Source organism: Rhinolophus ferrumequinum, chromosome 5 (assembly GCF_004115265.2).
Source record: "Rhinolophus ferrumequinum isolate MPI-CBG mRhiFer1 chromosome 5, mRhiFer1_v1.p, whole genome shotgun sequence".
NCBI lineage: Eukaryota > Metazoa > Chordata > Mammalia > Chiroptera > Rhinolophidae > Rhinolophus > Rhinolophus ferrumequinum.
The window spans coordinates 70,396,001-70,408,310 of record NC_046288.1 but is presented as its reverse complement, the minus strand read 5'-3'; the positions used below and the strand labels follow the sequence as shown (position 1 = coordinate 70,408,310).

Genomic DNA, 12,310 nt, shown 5'->3' with positions numbered 1-12,310 from the left:
AAGGCAGTTTAGTTAGATAAAGGGTTTTTAACTAAGGATTCTCGAACAATTGCTCCATCCATATGCTCCTACTACTTGTATACACATACACAAAATAACTACGATCTATACCTAGAACCATATACAAAATTAGCTCAAAATACACCTAAATGTAAAACTTTATATAGTTTTTATTAGAAAACATTGGAGAAAATCTTTGTGACCTTGGGTTAGGCAAAATTTCTTAGATATAATACCACAAGCATATCTATGAAAGAAATTGATTTACTTCATCAAAATTAGGAATAAAACGTTGACATCCAGATTATGAAAAGAATTCTCAAACAGGAGTTTTTAAATGGGAAAATGATTTGAACAGATACTTCTCCAAACCATAAATACATATGGAAAATAACCATTAGAGAAATATAAATTAAGACCACAGTGAGATACCACTGCACTCGCCACACTGGGTAGTGGGTATGAAAAAATAGTACAATAACTTTGGAAAATAATTTGGCCCTTTCTTAAAAAGTTAAATACCCATACCATATGGCCCAGCCATTTATTTCATTCTTACGTATTTTAATCAAGAAAAATGAAAACATACCTGTATAACAAAGACCTGAACACAGATGGTAGAGGTAGTGTTACTTGTAGTGGCCATACAACGAACCAAAATACCCACCAACAGGTGAGTGGATCAACCATTTGTGGTATATTCTACAATGGATTTCTGTTCAGCAATAAAAGGAAATAAACTATTGATACGACACAGGTGAATCTGGTAATTATGCTCAATATTCTTAAAAGGTCAGGAAAATGAATACATACTGTATGATTCCATTTATATAAAATTTTAGAAAATGCAAACTGGTCAATAATGCCAAAGCCAGATCAGTGGTTTCCTGGGTTTGGGGAGAGGCAGGAGGGGGGATTATAGAGAAGCAGAAAAGAAATTTGAGAATGACGACTACCTTTATCTGGGTTGTGATGATGGTGTATGCAAATGCCAAGCCTTCCCAAAGTGTACACTTGAAAATAAGTGCATTTCATTGTTTTTCAGTTAAATCTCAATAAATATGTTAAAAATTTTAGTAGTTTTTATCCTTTAAAAATACCTTAACAGGAATTAGTGTGTCTTCTAGGGGAGAATTCAGGTAAGCTTTATTTCTTTTTAAATCTCTTTTAAGGAGGGCAAACTTACAGATATTTATTCTTTATTATCAACGTTAGAATAAAACAAACTTAGCAAAACAGTTTGTATAAAACAAAATTGGAATGTAAAATCAATGACCAATTCTCTGATAAAAAATTGATTTTAATCCGAAAGTTAAAAATCAGGAGGTTTTTCCTTGTGATAGTATAGCACATTTAGGTTCCATCTGATTCTTTTTAACCATGTTTTTTTTTTTTTTTTTTTTTTTCCCTCCTTTAAAGGGTTGTTTCCCTGTTAGGAAAATTTTAGTGTCTTTTATTTAATCAGAAATATTTTTAAAAGGATTTTATTTCTGTTTTCATTGGGGTGTGGGGAGGGTGGTTGGAGAGTTTGATTCAGAAAGGGTTTCTTTTCCCTTTAAAAAGAAATCTTTTAAACCATTCTGTTTTTACCCCCATCTTCCAAATTAACCAATATTGAAAAAGCATCTTGTTATTTAGAGGTGAACTTTTAGATAGTGTTCTAAGCACGATTCTACCTACTCAGTTTAAATTTTTAATTAAGAATAGTTAATACTATGTAGTATTCAGCATTACTATGGATTCACTTTGTTAAAAAACAGACTACCTGCTTTCAGAAATTATCTGTGGTAGGAATGGAGGGCTATCTCTTCAGGGCATCCCAGTTTCTTGCAATAGACCCTTTAATGTGGCTCACAGGGATAGCTGACTGGATTCAAAAACAAAACAGAATAACTAGATCTTATACTAATTTATGGGAGCAGTTTTTTGTTTTGTTTTTCTTAAATGTGGAGGCTTCTTATTTAGTAATTTAGAGCCTGGTGTGATTGATAAAAATATAGTTGGAGTGCAGTTTGGCAGTTTCTAGAATGCTGAGGGGATGGATCCCAGTGAGTGTGCCCGTCCCTATGTAAGAGTAGATCTGAGCTCTGAAGTTGTGACTGCAGCAGGACTGGAATTCATGCTTTACAAAAACATAGATATTATTCAGCTGAGTACCTCATGGACTGACTTTGCCCTGTTGTGTCAATAACCAAAAGGTTACAACTGGAATCTTGAAGACTCTTGTGTTGTAAACAACCTTCAAAGGCATGTATGTAGTCTTAACCTCCTTCCCCTTTGCAACGCTCCACTTTAGGATCCGCTAACTCATGCTTTTGCTTGAATTTGTTTAGTACTGGGATTTCTTTAAGGTTTGCTGTAATTGTTGGAACTATTTGATGTTGTTTTCTCTGCTTAAAAAATCTTTTTTCTATCACTTGGACTAACACGTTTTTGAAGCCCTATACCCTGTTGGTCTCACTGCTACCCCTCTCTGTTCTCATTGTACCTCCATCACTGCCCTGGTCAGTCTATGGGAAAACTCAGTTTCTGAAACTCTTTCTTGGCTTGTTTTGGAGATTGCCGCAGAGTAAGTAATAACATCTACTGTAAAATGATAGTTATGAAATAGCCTTCATATCTGTTGTCCCTGTCAACATGGGTTATATTTATTTTATAAATATTTGCGTATTAATTTTGGGATTCCATTGTCTTTGAGCAAGCCCTCCTTTTTTTCTCTTGGAATTGCGTTTCTTCCAGAGCATGCAGTTTTGGCGTATTTTACCAGTGCCTAATGAGAAACTCTTAAAACAGTTTATTCTTATCTACCCTGGATTATAGCTAAGGACGCTGCTTACTATGCCTATTTATGATTTATCAGTTTGTAACAACAGAACCATCTATTTTTTGCAATTTTGACTTAGGTCAGATTAATGTCTATTTTGGCCCTTTTCTAGGAGTCAAGAGGCTGTTTTATATCACAGGTTACAATATTGATGTTTTTACCTAGTCATAGATTCTCCTTTGACTTTACCACAAGACAACCCTGAGAAGGAAACACTGTGTACACTGAGTAGACATTAAATGAATTTAGGTTTATAGTAAAATAAAACCATAAACTTAATCTACATTAATAGTAACGTTACTATTAATATAGATTTGCTCTATATAGTTATTAGCCAGCTAATTAGTTCATAAACAATGAATAATTTATATAAAAGTAGTTGCAACTAATATTCAACTTTTCTCAGGCCAATCATGTTTGTAAGGCAACTTGGGGGAAGAAAATGGAGTGGAGTAGGAAGGGTCTGGGTGGTCCCTGGGATTCAAGGAGCCAAGTTTTAAGAACCAAGGTGATGACCTACCTTTGAATGTCAGTATCCCCTACTGTTATATGTTCGCAAAATCCTCAAGTCTCAAATTTTTCTCTATACACTATTCTCTATATACAGCCTTAAGGAAGTAGTAAAATGGCTTATTTCCAAAATAAGCTTTTAAAATGGAACAGAGAAGTGATGGTGACCCAATCCTTACAATGTAACAGCCTGTATCTGGGAGGGGGAATGAAAACCATGAAGCGTTTATCAGAACTTGAAAGGATTTGTCTCATAGCTGTGTGACAGGATTTGAAGCAGTTTACCTATACATTTACTTTCATAGAATTATGGTATATTATTTTTACTTCTGTTATTAAGAGTGAATGAAATGAAATTTGCCAGCATTCCCATAGGAACATGAGCTGCACTGTTGTTTGGCCTGAGTCACCAATAGATACAGAAACCTAGTGCAGCGGCCTTAATGGTTCATTTGTATCGTGAGGAACTTGGTTGGTACTATCGCTAGATGATCATTTTCAAACTTGGCACTTGGGGAAACAGCCTCTTTTGGAAGAAAAACAGAGATCTTGGTCTCATCTAGTAGTTGGGAAAATACTGCATACAGGTTTCCCCCTCTGGAAGATTTAAGACTAAGTAGTCCTGCAGTAGTGAAAGAATTGGTTTCAGTTTATGTGCTCCAATTTCTCTAAAACTTCCTTGAGTGGGCCACTCTTCTATTGCAAATCGGAACTGTTGTGGAACTCACTTTGAAAAGTGTTGTCTGAGATGGTGTGAAAGACTTTTAACTGCTGGAATCTGACAGAAATAGGGCAGCTCCATGAGGGTTTTTTTTGGAGAGGGGTGTTGGTATGTAAGTCAGCATTCTGAAGTAGAAGTGAGGAGTCCCGTTGAACCTTTTGGACTTTCAATGGTCCCCAAGTCCAATTTCGAGAAAGAGGTTTTTTTAAAAAAAAACTTTATTAAATGTCAACCAGTGGTATATTTAATTGATTAAAAAAATTAGAATGTTATTCATTCCGTTTTGCAACTTTTCTTTTAAAATCTTTTCATTTTTATTGCTATGCATGGCTCCCCAAATGTTTTCTGTAAGGACCCAAGTCGTACGTATTTTAGGCTTTGAGGTCCACCTACTGTCTCTATTGCATAGACTTCTTTTTTAAAACCCTTTAAAAAAGTAAAAGGCCTTCTTAGCTTCTAAGGAGTAGAAAAACAGGCTGCTGGCACGGTTTGCTGACCTCTGGCTTATAGTAGTGTTTCTTAAAGTGTATACTCTGCAGCTCTCTAAAATGTTTGCACATGGGAGGGGGGTGTACGTTTACTATGGAAACGCTTGATAAAAGGAAAATAAGTTTCTTTACTAGAAGACAATTCATGTTGGAACTTTTGTTACTTGGATTTCACGAGTGACAAAAATCCAGTTTAAGAAGTATAGGGTGAACTCAGCCTGTTGGTAAGGATGACTAGCTGGGCCTTCCATCCCTGTGGGGGCCACGGGCCACTTTCTCTCCTAGAGTAGTTGGGGCTGCTATGGTCACCTCCCAACTCCCCTCCCCCCCCACACACACACAGAGGTCTGGTTTAAATCACTTATTCACCCCTTGGAACAGTCACAGAGGTATATATGAGTGTGGTGAGGAAGTAAGGGGTCTGTTTGCAGAATGTGGGTTGGCACTAAAAAGAACATTGTTTTTGTAAATTTTGTTTGCAGAATTAAAGTTTGAAATTTATGAAGGAAACACAGCCAAAAAATTGACAGAGATAATGATAGATCATTTAAACACGTCAAACTAGAATGGCATATGCCATGAGTTTATGTCAGTAAAAATATTGATAAGAGTAAAATTTTTTGCTTTTCTAAATGGTTACACTTCCATGTTACTTCTTTCAAAACTAGTTGCTCTGTGGTGTTCTTGAAATAATTTTTAATTGGTTTTTATTCAGAATGAATATTTAATAAGGATTCATTAAATGAAATTAACAAAGAATTAAAAACTTGTTAAATAGTATCTTCCAACAAATTATGAATTTTAACTTTGTTATTATTTTTTAACAATTTAGTAATACACAGTAATTCTGGTAAAATTCTTGCAGCACCTGCATTATATTTACCAGTGATAAAATGTCCCTCGTTCTTTCTTTAGACATTGGATGATTTTGGCATCTTGTTTCTTGGAATATTTTTGGTTTTTACTAATCCAGTAGTTTTCAACTCAGGTGATCTTCTCCTCTACCCAGTAATGTTTGGTAATATCTGGAAACATTTTTGGTTGTCAACTCAGGAAGGGTACTGCTGGCTTTCTAGAGGGTAGAGATACTGTTAAATACCCTATAGTGCTGTAATGACGAGCAAGCAGGGTAAAAGAGAGGAGCGCACGCTAGAGAGGGGCTAATTGATTTATTTAGCAATATCTAATCAATTTATGTAGCAATATGCAATAGCAAAAGACAAAGGCAATTAAAACAATGTGTTAATGACAAAGTAAAGGCGGGTAAGACTAAACTATATACATTGATAGCAATGTCATGTCAAAGGAGTACACATACATACAAGTTCAAGAGATCCCAACACATGTTTACTATCGACCAAAAATCGCTTGGCTAAATACGCAGATAACATCAATAAGGAGTATCCAAAAGCAGTAATAAATTTTATAGGGTAGCAACTATTACAGTAGATGCCAAAAGCTCAGTGCACAGGACAGTCCCTTCGCAACAAAGAATTATTTTGCCCAGGATGCCAACAGTGGTGAAATTGAAACCCTGTTCTATTGATGAAACCCTATTCTATTTAGATGAAAAGCACATGGGCTATTAGTCCAAGGGCTTTATTGTTTAAGTGTGTTTCTTTAGAGTACTGTCTTTTTTTTTTATGAGCTCCTTAAATTGCAGAAATAAATTATCACCTTTTAATTGCCAGAAAGCATAATTGTTTGGTATTAAGCAAAGTTTTTTTTTTTTTTCTGTTGAAAGAAGCTATTTGGCATATTACTATTACTAGACAGCAATTATTAATGATTACTTTAAGGTTCTATTTGATTTTTTTCAGGCGTTTGTATTATAAATATGAAGGGAAAGAGGGGAAAACTGGAGCTCTGATCTTGCATTCATCATATACACCTTGAGATCTGAAAGCATGTGTCATGATCATAATTTGTAGACAGTTACTTCCAATATTGGCAACTAGCACGATAACCAGTGTCTGAGATGGAATAGACTCTCAGTAAATCTTTAATGGGAAGGTGGATAAATGTCCAACTTAACTCGATGTGCTTGCAAAACGCAGGCCTCACGAGTTCAGTGAGGTGCCGGATCATTTACCTCCAGGTGCTTTTCAAGTTTGCTTTCAAATTTCAGTGGGAGTCTCCTTCCTTCTCCTCCTATACCCTTTCTAAGAAAATAATAGTTTACTGACACCTGGCATTTTTAGTTTGTGGGACTTAAAGATATTTTTTTCACTGTATGAGATACTGCTTACTGTTTTTTTATAAGTTGAGACACCTCAGGCTTAGTAAGTGACAAGAGTTAAGATTTAGACCTGTCTGCTCCATACCAAAGCTGTGCTCATAACCACTGCAAAATATCTGATAGTATAATTTTGTACTCCAGAGCCAGACTGCCTCAGTTTGAATTCTGGGTCTTCAGTATCATGTTGGGAAAGTTAACCTCTCTTCTAAAATGTGTTGTGGGGTCTAAAAATAATAATGCTTTTACTCCCACCTTCTAAGTTCTTCTAGCTGGGCTAATTAACACAGACAGATAAATAGGTGAAGAATCAAAATTTTAATACATGCACCTGGGGAGTTCATATAAGCATGAAAATTCCAAAGGCAGTGAGGCAACATTGGGTATGTAACATATTTGGGGACAAAGGAGAAAGGGGAGGATGGGCATCAGGTTTCAGAAGTGAGAATGGCCTGTTTACAGGTACTTGAGGAAGAGAGGAACATACGTGGCAGGCAAATTCTTGCTGGGCAGCCCAGAAACTGTGGGGCACGGGGATGTCCTCTTATTTACCACACTTAATGCAAATTAGGCAGGGCAGCATTCTAAGATTTCCTTCCTGCCGCAGGCTTCTCTGTTTGAATCTCTTGGGCAGAAAAGGGGGGAGGGTCAAAGGTTCCTTTTGTAGCTTGTTTCTTAAGAAACAGCTAATCAATACCTCCAAAACCAGTTTCAGGGCGGTAAGATTTTGGTTCTCTTCAGTGTCTAGTAGTGTGTCTTAAAGATTTTGTAGCCTGGGAAGACAAGAAAAAAAGACATGAAATCTGACAAACATATGTAGTAATATGAAGTAATTGCTAAATGATATAATAGATACTATAAATGCAGATAAAATTTAATGTGAGGAAATACACTTGCTGCTGAAAATTTTTCTTTTCAAATATATTGCAACTTTCAAGTTGTATGCCAGGAAGTGGACGTCTGTTTATACCTCTATATTTGGATCTTTTATTTCATTACCATTTGTTTTCCAAACTGTTGTCTTCACTGGACTTTTAAGAGATATGGGGGGGAGGAGGTTGTTAGATTAGGGTAAAAGGGATCAAATATATGGAAGGAGAACTGACTCCGGGTGGTGAACACACAATGGGATTTATAGATGATGTAATACAGAATTGTACACCTGACATCTGTGTAACTCCACTAACAATTGTCTCCCCAATAAGCTAATTAAAAAAAAAAGAGAGATGGATTAATTCTCAATCTGTGGGATTCCGTGTTCCTTGCCCTGCCTTGCAGCTAATAGGTTTTCAGTCAGTAAACATAGCGGCTGTCATCTAGATTATCTCATTGAATCCCCACAACCACTCTGTTATGTCAGCATTGTTACCTGTTATTATCATACACGAAACTCAAGGCTGGATACAGTTAAACAATTTGTCCCAGGCCACTCAGTTTCTCTAAGTGCTTTCTCTGAGTGCTCTAAGTCTAGAGTTCCCTACATTTAATAATTTACTATTGTGTAGGTATCCCCTTTTGTGTAAGTATACAATTGTCATTTATTTGTAATACGAATAAAACAGCAATTAACTTGTTAAAAGTGTTTCTTGATGATTGTCTTTGAAATATTTTTGCTTTAATTTTGTAATGTGTAAAACATCTCCAAAATTGGGACTCTGCTGATTGCAAATTGTAAAAGTTTGATCTGTGTAGACCTTGTGTTTTTTATACTCTGTAGTATGTTTACTAAAATAATTGGGCTTTTTTTACTAAAATAAGTGAGTTCATATCACTTTGAACTTTTGATATGACATATGGATAATAAATAGGTGGAGTACTTTTACTTGAAAGAATTAACATTGTATTCTTTTCCCAAATTTAATTCAGTTTTTCACTAATTTGAATTAGCTTTTATTAAATTTGGGAGTAACACCCTTCAGGGTAATTGTGTGTATATAAATGATAGCCCTTTCTTAGTCCTTATGTAGGGTTGTTATTTTAAGAACAGATAATAATAAGTTTGCATGATCTAATGATTTGTTGTGGCTTTGTATTCAATGAAAAAAACTCTTAACAGCTGGGGAAGAGTGGCTGGTGGGGATTTAGATTATTAAATATAAAGTATTGCATGTCATTAATTTTATGAACAGTTAAAAGCCAGATTAATAATGCACATAGTGATTCTAGAAGTTGTAATTGTGGTTTAATTTAGTTACATCATAAATTCCAAGAAGAAAGACAGTTTCTTCTTTTAAAGAACAAAGTATAGAATTGAAGATGAGCAGTATTTATTGCTCCCTTGTGTAACATTCTTTCAATTTAGTTCATGAGTTTGTTTTGCCTTACTGTTTTCATTTTTAGATTTGCTTGTATAAAAAATACTCATAAGCATTTTTCTCATTACAGAGCATAGTAATATCCTAAATCTCACCCCTGTAATAGTAATGTTTATGTTTTCTTTTAGGGAAGCTATGCGGAATTATCTCAAAGAGCGAGGGGATCAAACAGTACTTATTCTTCATGCAAAAGTTGCACAGAAGTCATATGGAAATGAAAAAAGGTAAGATTGTTTTTCTTGTGGATAGTTCATTGTAGATATCACATGAATTTGCAAATGATGTATTAATATGGAAGTAAGAGGATAGATTCTATTGGGTTATTTGCAAGGACAAAATGAAAAATGGGGGATTTGTCTTTATTGAAGGGGAGAAACAATGTGAATTGTTGCAGTTTTAGTAACGATCGCATGGCTGAATGAATCCGTAGTGTCATAACATAAAAATGTAATAATCCCTAATTTTTCTTTTGGGCTGCATGATGTTCTGTAAGTTTTTCTGTGATAATATTTGCTTGTTCAAAAAGTAGTTTTCCTTTTGCTAGAAAATGTAGTTTTGTAAACAAATGTGACCCCAAAAGTATCATTTTAAAAAGAAAGAGGCTGAGCAAATACCTGAATTGGACTATGGAATGATTGATTGTAAAGAAAAGAGCTCCTAGCCCCTCCCCTCCTGGGTGCTGTGCCTATTCACACTAGGCAAAAAAGAGCAAAACTGAGTTAGTCCTCTCCTACCACGTGAATGTGTGTGCTACACAGTGACATAAATCAGGTTAGCCAAAATTAAATTATAACAAAGTGATCTTTAGTATTTATTACGGTATCTTACACATTTCAGCATTTTTGGTGTATGATTATGGACTTTTGTTGTTTGTCTTTTTACTTGGTTCTAGAATTTTCTTGTTAATAGTTTCTCAAGTCTTTGTCTTTCAGACAGCATTTTTATGTTAAGCATTTCACGAACAAAGCCTTGTTAGTGGGTGAAGATGAAAGATTTTTTTGCCTTGGCTAGAAAGGCACCAAACTCAAGTGGGAAAAGGAATAAAAACTTAGGTTTGGCTGTTGGGCTGGAAAGAATGAGTGGAATCTTAGAGTTTGTGAGATAAATGAAACCTTAGCATATGTATTAAAAGAAGGGAAATGTCTCTATATAATTAATTTATATCCTAGAAGGAAATTAAGAAGTCTGTTTCTTAGCGTTCTCTAATTCTGAGCTGAAAAGAAGGTGAAGCTATTTAGTTGATAATTTATTTTGTCCTCAAAGAGGGTAAACAAGGGAAAGCAGTATTCAGGACGCATACTACCAAGCGTTCTTTTTATCATTATTCAAGTTTACTAAGTTTCTGATTATCTTATTTTACTAATAGAATTTAATGATCCGATTTAGAATTAAATATTGGAAGAAGTTGGTATCTACAGTTTGGGACATAGAAACCAAATCAAGGTAGTGGCCCCTTTTTTCATGAAGCTGATACTGGAAATTCAGATAGAGAGCCTGTTTTAATAATGAAATTGAGTATGTGTACATAGAAAATCATCTGCTGCTGCTGTTGTTTTTTCCTAAGTAAAACAGAGCAAGGCAACACCTGCATTACTTGAGATGACTCACATTAGGCCAGCCTTGCATCTCACAGTGAATCTGAAGAACGCACGGTTTCCTAATCATGAGCCAGGCATTGTTCTGGAAATGCCTTTATAAATGTTTTTAAATTTTCATCCTCAGAATAATCTTGTAAATAGGCACGTTATCATTCCCATTCTGTGAGTGAGGAAACTAAAGATCAGAGACTTTACCTATGCCCAGATTCACCTCAGTTAGGAATGGATGTAGCCAGAATTAGAACTACTGGCTCTGTAATTCCAGATTTCTTATTCTTTTTATTGCCCTAATTTTCATAGCCTTCCATTTTGTGTTTGAGTGTTGGTTATCTACAGCAGGGCTTGAGGATGAGGACCACGTTAAGATGCCTATAGAACACAAACTTTATGAACATAATGATGGAGGAATGATTTTTCTGTGAGTCCCCAAATGATGTAAATGATGCTGGATCTGCCGGCAGTTTCTGGGTGTGGGCCGGGATGGTGTCTCGTGAAGCCGAAGAAGGGACACACAGACCAGAGACAGGCAAAGAGTTGTAAAGGAAGATAGTTTATTAGAGGCAGGAGAAGAGGTTGCAGCTCCCGAGCGGGAGGGGGTCCTGAGTGGGGGTGTCCAGTGACTGAGGCAGAAGCTCTTACTTTTACACCTTCCCCTGCCTGCTTGGCGAGGGGGCTGGAGCCTTCTAATGGAATTCATCTGTCAGGTTTGTCCTGTTTGCCCGTCCTGAACGGATTAACGAAATAACCCATTCCTGTCTATCAGATCTGCCCCTTTGACGGGCCAGAAGGGATTTGGGATTATCTATTAACCTCCAGCTGTATTCTCATGTCCCTGTCCTGGAGTGAAGGAGACGTTCCAGGACCTGGAGTTTCAGGATATGGCTGCTTTTTTGTTTCTTCCACCAGCGACCCCACTGTCTACCTACCTAGCAACATACTAACTATCCTGTCTCATTAACTTTGCCGAGGATTATCCCTTTTACCATTAGCTGAATGAGACTGGGCTGGATCTAATGGAAATATTACGCATGTGTGTATTGTATCGCTACCAACTTGAGCAGTGCAGCTTCTCTTTTCCTGTATTTTTGAGGGTGCATTTTAGTACAATTGGATTCATTTATTAACTCATTTATTCTTTATTTCTGATGACCTATTAGATGTCAGGTACTATGCAAAAGGATCTTTACTGTTAGTTTTAAAAGTCACCATGTCATTTAATACTATGGTGGATAACAAGCCCAGTGGAGATAACAGAAGAGTTACTCAAAAAATTACTTCTAAGTCCAGATGAGATTCCTGATTATTAGTCACTGTTAAAAATACATGAGTACGAAGCTATAGTGGCTTTTCAAGTTAAAATAGGTAATTTAAGGGTTATCTTTTATTGTAATTGCCTTTACTTTCAGTATCTGTTTTTTGGCCTGGCCAGTCTAAAACACCAGTCAAAAGAAAGTTGGGAGTATCTAAGCTTCTAGCCTCCAAAGATTGAAGAAAAAATGATGAAAAGACTAGTGTAACTACTTTCTATATTTTTACATATTTATATTATTAAAGTCTCTTAGAGTGCCCATGTATTCGTTTTACAAAAAAGGTGGAAACCTATTAAAATTACTTGATT

At 35.8% G+C, this 12,310-nt stretch overlaps 1 protein-coding gene across 6 annotated transcripts in view; it reads left to right on the top strand.

The window, feature by feature from the left end:
* Nucleotides 1-12,310, top strand: part of RBPJ (recombination signal binding protein for immunoglobulin kappa J region) — a 200,828-nt gene that overhangs the window by 163,974 nt on the left and 24,544 nt on the right. For all 6 annotated transcript variants that reach the window (XM_033105911.1, XM_033105906.1, XM_033105910.1 and 3 more), the window contains one exon: nucleotides 9,223-9,318. In XM_033105911.1, the coding sequence (XP_032961802.1) occupies nucleotides 9,223-9,318 (96 nt within the window). The remainder of the gene's footprint in view (nucleotides 1-9,222; nucleotides 9,319-12,310) is intronic.